Source organism: Rhincodon typus, chromosome 4 (assembly GCF_021869965.1).
Source record: "Rhincodon typus isolate 14 chromosome 4, sRhiTyp1.1, whole genome shotgun sequence".
NCBI lineage: Eukaryota > Metazoa > Chordata > Chondrichthyes > Orectolobiformes > Rhincodontidae > Rhincodon > Rhincodon typus.
Genome location: NC_063335.1, coordinates 10,826,826 through 10,833,256, shown reverse-complemented (window position 1 = coordinate 10,833,256; position 6,431 = coordinate 10,826,826). Strand labels below are relative to the sequence as shown.

Below are 6,431 nucleotides of genomic sequence, written 5' to 3'. Positions count from 1 at the left end.
CTCACTTTTGTACTGTTTCCCCTCGGGTTTGTTTCTACTGTTTGGGAATTCTGCTTCTATTTACCATATCTATCGTTCCTAATATATTAGGAATCTTCCATCACATCACCCCTTAACCTTCTAGACCCCAGAGAATGCAATCCTAGTTTGTGTAATCTCTCCTGATAAGGCAACATTTGGGATCCATGTATCATTCTAGTAAATGCATACTTGCAATTTCTTCAAAGGAAAATATCTCATTAAAATGTAGAGACTAGAACTGGCTGCAATAGTCTAAGTATGCTCTAATCAGAACTTTGTATGACTATAACAGGAATTTTACTGTCTTGTGTCCATGTCTTTCAGATATGAAAACCAGCTTCAATTAGCTTTTCTTAAAAAATAATGACTTTCTACAAAGCTACTGGAATAGGCCATTCAGCCCCTTGAGCCTGTTCCATGACTCAATGAGATCATAGTTGATCTGAGGCCCCAACTCTGCAGAAAGGCTTCCCGATTATCTCCCCTGAACATTCTCACCCCAATTCGTTGACTATGTCCATAACTTTATAAATGCGTTACCTTAGCTGTGCATAGTTCAAAGCCTATTTTTTAAGGTATATAGAAAGTACCCTGATGTACCAAATTCTGAAAATAGACAATTTCACAATTGCCTATATTGAAAACAATTTGCCTCAGCTTTGCCCATTGATACCATCTATCAATCCTCCCCCCTCCTCTGTTTGTTTCTATCCCTAACGCTAACCCTATCCCTAACGCTAACCCTATCCCTAACGCTAACCCTGACTAACCTGAACCCCAAACCTAACCCTAACCGAAACTCTATCCATAACCCCAAGCCGAACCCGAACTCCAACTCCATCACAAACCCTAACCCTAATTCCTACCAGGGGATCTCCCATCATGGTACATCATAATCACATCATAGCTGGTCTGCAACCACTCTGATACCTATTATCCAATTAGATTGAACTTTTTTTTCCTACTGTCCTCCACATTGCCTTCAAGTAGAGATATCTGTAGCATCTCAGTTGTTACTAATTACAATATTCACTATCTCTACTTTGAAACTTCATGAGTAACATTTAGAGACATTCCCTTGTTCACCACTTCAGTTATTCCACATTTGAATCTCCCCAGTTAGGTTCATAACCTTGACTCAACAATGAACTGGCTCTAAAATCAAATTAAATGTGTGAATGGGGTGCCTTTTTCCATCCTAACATTCTCAAACTTGAGGCTTGAGGATTGAAATTGTTTAAAAACCAAAGACTGATTAAAAAGAGGTAAAAAAATGAAATACAACTAGTAAGGAATGGAAAAACACTACATTAAAAGAAAGAGAATAGCTAAAGTAAGCATCAGTAGTTTAGAAAGAGAAAACATTGTGAATAAGGAAATGGCAGAACTATTGAGAAAGCACTTTTTTTCTGTCTCCACAGTATTGACAGAAGCTATATCGTGGAAAGAGTGTAACTTAATGGTCTAGGGCTAAGAATAATAAAATAAAAAGGTAAGAGATGGGAAGAAAAAGATTACTAGAGAAATTGAAGGGGCTAAAATTTGACATATTTTCAGGACACAACATCCTAGTGTTCTAAAAGACAGCTGCAGAGATACTGAATATACCGGCAACAATTTTACAAAATTCCCTAGATTCTAGAAGAATCTCAGCACATCGAAAGTTATTGAATGTATTACTGCTAATCCAGGAAGGACAGTGAAAATGATCAGTGACAAGTCAATATGGCTTCAGTGATTGGGAAAGCATTCAAATCTATAGTGTGGGTATTCTTTGCAATGCACTCCAAAAGATACACCGATTTATTTTTAAATTGATGCGCATTTCTTTGAAAGGGAAGTCCTGCTTGACAAACACATTTCAGTTTTTTTGAGGATAAAACCTGTAGGATAAATAAAAGAGGAAGCAGTGGCAGTGGTAATGTTGCTATACAAGTCATCCAGAAGCCCAATTTAATGCTATAGGTACAGGGCTCAAATCCGACCATGGCAGATAGCAAAATTTGAACTCTATTAATAATATGACATAGTGCACTGGAAACGAAGCCCTGCTATTCTTGGAGTTGTCATAGAAGTTAAACATTTTATCAAAGAATGCAATGTACCCAATTTACCTGTTGGATAGACCTGGGTTAACATGGACCAAGTCTCTGTACTTAACAGGAACTATTAGAAATAAATAAATTTCCATTCACAGGTGAACAGCTACACACTGCTTACATAACTGCTTGATGAAATTCAAAATCCAATACTCATACAGATAGGAAAAAAATTGATGTTATACGTGGAGAGGGGAAAAATAACTGGGGATATAGGGTAATTACCCAAGTACACAGAATTCACCAAGATGATCCTTTTGATTGTCTGTTCTTTAATCTCTCATCTACTGGTTCTTTTTACATAAGGTACACTAACTGCAAAGTCTTTAGCTACTGGTTAAAAGCCACAGCTTACAGCAACTGGTGAGGGAAAAACAAATGGGCTTTCTTCAAACTTTTAAGTATCCTCCTTGAGAAAGACATACCCATCTGCCCATGAAACAGTCTGTTCACTGTATTGTTCACACCCACAAGCTGCTCATCTACCTAGGAACCAGAGATCTGTCTTCAGGCTCATGGACTTTGGCATCCACAACTGGTCACAACTCCACAAAAATCAGCAACCTGTTGCTCGCCGAATTTCAGCTAGTACACGCCTGCTAGTACAGGCGTAGAAAAGCTAGTACAAAGATAAATGGATAGAGGCAGGGAATAGGGATTGTTGGCTGTCACATTTATGTGGTTCATGTTAGCTGTCTAGCACAGCTAAGTAACTGAATCATCTATTTATAACTTTAATGACAGATACATTGTTATCTTTTTGTCCAAGTTTTCTGATGATAATGAAGTTAGTTGGGAATTCAGGAGGACAGAAGGGCTGCAAAGAGATATACACGTTTGAATGGACAACAAGTTGGCAGATGAAGATGAACCTCTCAAGAAGTGAGAGGTTATCCACTTTGGTCATAAGATTTTTCTTTCAAAGGAAAAAAAAAAGGAACTTACAAATGTTAATATTCAGAAACACCTGGGTGCACTTTGTACAAGGATTGCAAAATGTTATCATGCAGGACTTGTGCACTTCAAAAATGCCATCAGAGAATACTACAGTCTTACCAAAAGTTTCCTGGCCTGAAACTTCAACTTGCCATAAGCTTGAACTCATCTAAAACTCTACTGCTCATATCCTAACCCACAGCAACTCACTCAGCTCTCGGGATATGGTAGTGCAGTGGCTATCATAAAATCATGGAATTCCTACAGTGTGGAAGCAAGCCATTTGGCCCACTGAGTCCACACTGACTATATTGAACTAGCAATTCAAAGGCCTGGATTAACGATTGGAGTGAGTTCAAATCTCATTGCAGCAGCCAGGGGAATGGGGGAGGGTAGGGAATAAAAATCCATTTTTATTCCAGATTTACTTAAATGAAATCTCAGAAATAGTGACCTCAAGTACCAGTATGTCATAAAACACATCTTACTCACTAATGATGTTTAGAGAAGGAAGTTTGCCTTCCATAACTGTCTTGGTAAAAATGTGCCTCTAAACAATTGTGCCACCAGACACTTAAATATCTGCAGAAATGGTCTGGCAAGCCATAACAATATTCTCAAAGATAATTTGGGATGGGCAATAAATGATAATCTCACAGGAACACCTACATTACACAAAATAGAAATGTCATCTCTGACCATCTGTACTGGTTATTGGTCTTTACCTTCCCTACTTCTGTAACCCCTAGTTTTACAACCCTTCAAGAACCTTGCTTACCTCCTACTACGATATTAACCTTTCACATCTGCACTGGCAACATATGTCCAACCCACATGGCCTCTTCAAGAATTTACATAAAACATCAAATGTTTGAATACCACCTAAGGTTATTGTTTTAGCTTGACACTTATGCAAAGCACCTAGCTTGTTTAAGTACATTAAAAACATATAAACACAAGGGATGTCCTTTTATACAGTTAGACGCATCAGGAACAGTGGCTCTGGGTTCAAGTTTCACTGTGGAACTCAATAGCCAAGGAAGGGATTTTCATAATACAGTCAAACAGATTGAATATCAACTTGTAAATCTTTTCCACTCTCAGTAATGCAGACACTAAGACTGGGCCAGATTCCTGAGCAGCTAGTGTAAAAGGAAATTGAAGTCTTTACCATCAGAATTCAAAGTTCTTGTCTATGATATGCACATAAAAGTGTATATCGCCATAGCAATTCAGTGAAAAGTAGCAGTTACTTAATTAGTTACTTAGATTTACTTAATTAACTGAATTTATATCTCCACAGCCGCTATAATGAAATTTGAACTCACTCCAGGTCATTAATCCAGACCTTTAGACCGCTAGTCCAATAAAATGGCCTGGAAACAAACAAATGCTATAGATCACAGCAGGTCAGATGACATCCATGGGGAGAGAACAAGCTATTGTTGAGTCTAGATGACTCAGAGCTGACTAAGAGTAACCTAGACTTGAAACATTAGCTTGCTCTCTCCACGGATGCTGTTTGACCTGCTGTGATCTCTAGCATTTGTTGTTCTCAGTACAGATTCCAGCAACTGCAGTATTTTGCTCCTCCAACAAGATGGCCACTGCGCTAACATATCCCTGCAGCGCAATGAAAGTTGCTGTGGGTTAGAATGAGCAATAGTGTTTTAGATGAGTGCAAGTTTATAGCAAGTAGAAGTCTCATGCCAGGAGACTTTGAGTAAGACCACAGTTCTTTGAGTTTTTTTTTGGAAGTGCACAAATGCTGTATCTGCATGCTAACAACTGGCTGGCTGACTAATGTGTGTCAGATTTATATCACCAGTGCAGGGTTCTATCGCCATTCCAACTAGCATTGATACTAATCGTGAACGTCTCTTCCACCTACCAACAGTGCAGGTTATGGTGCTGAGCGTCCTTCTGGCTTTTAGGCAGAGAAGTTAAGGTGGTGGTAAATAATGGCATGGCATCATTAGAATATCTCAGATACATCCAGATATAATTCCCAAGAATGACCTGATGTATAAAAATCAGTCTCAGGCTTTCAGCTATTCCAGCTGGGGTAACTACTGAGGCATAAAATTGTCCTCAGTAACAGAGAGAGCAACAGGAAGGATCAGATTTCTCTCCTGCAATCAGAGAAGGCAGCTTCATGTGGAGACAAAAAGCCTGTTTCATGGCGTCCATTTGTGTGCTGCAGCATCTCCTCTAACAAGGAAGGATTAGACCCGAAGCAAAAAAGTCTACCAAATCGATAATCTGCGTCGTTACAGATTCCCATTGTTATTTTTAGTTCAGATTCTGAAACTGGCAGTTACAAATCCGAGCAAAATCAGTCTGGAGATGCTCCAGCTGCCTGCAATACCACTGTACACCGACAGACTGCTCTACCTTGTAGGGGAAAACAAAAAAAGATGAAAAACAACAGGTAGCTTCCCTTCGAAACTGCGGGGTTTTTAAGACTTTACCGAATAGCTACATTTTCCCCCCCAGAAAGGGAATTTTTTACCAGTCGGATCCGGGCTACACCTTCACTGATGATGCCCAGGGCGGAAGACTTTGACTAGGTATTGGGATAAACTGCGATTACTCAGTGACAGCGACATTTACTCACAACTAGATTCCAGTCTGTATCCAGTCGGTCAACCAGGCCGCACAGGTACAGGGACAGGTACAGCGTGGAACACAAGAACATAGCGACGGACACAAACATCACCCAGCCTTGCATCAGAGGCACAGGCACATCGGACGAAGCGACCAAAATCCACACCAAACCTCCGAACAACTGTAGGCAAAACAGAAAGACCAATGTTAGCAGGCAGTCTCGGCGTCAGTGACCAGCCCCTAAGTTGCAGACCTGGGAACAAGTGCTAACTCACAATCTCTAAACAGATGAAAGCTCCGGAGTAGGTCTGCAGAACCGAGATCCCCAGAGGTAGGGTTATCCGAGGAGCTGGGAAAGACATGGCGTTAGAGTTCAGGCTGGGATTTGTAGCAGGAGCCGACATGGTGGTGGGTGCGACCGCCCGCAGGGAGCCAGGGAACTGGCGGCTGAGCCGTGCGATACCGAATCCAGACAGGTGTAAATGATCCGGGAGTGCGAGCCCCGCACGGCACAGCCCGGCTCAGTCCCGCCCCGCACGGCACAGCCCAGCTCGGCTCAGTCCCGCCCCGTCCCGCACGGCACAGCCCGGCTCAGTCCCGCCCCGCACCACACGGCACAGCCCGGCTCGGCTCAGTCCCGCCCCGCACGGCACAGCCCGGCTCAGTTCAGTCCCGTCCCGCCCCGCACGGCACAGCCCGGCTCAGTTCAGTCCCGTCCCGCCCCGCACGGTACAGCCCGGCTCGGTGGCTCAGTCCCGTCCCGCACGG

At 42.0% G+C, this 6,431-nt stretch overlaps 1 protein-coding gene across 1 annotated transcript; it reads right to left on the bottom strand.

Moving 5' to 3' along the window:
- Positions 1 to 5,348: 5,348 nt before the first annotated feature.
- Positions 5,349 to 6,276, bottom strand: mal2 (mal, T cell differentiation protein 2). Its single transcript, XM_020527246.2, has 3 exons — positions 5,939 to 6,276; positions 5,674 to 5,844; positions 5,349 to 5,450 (listed from the first exon to the last, which is right to left on the bottom strand). The coding sequence occupies exons 1-3, from the start codon at positions 6,065 to 6,067 to the stop codon at positions 5,349 to 5,351; spliced, it is 402 nt and encodes a 133-aa protein (XP_020382835.2). The 5' UTR covers positions 6,068 to 6,276.
- Positions 6,277 to 6,431: the final 155 nt, after the last annotated feature.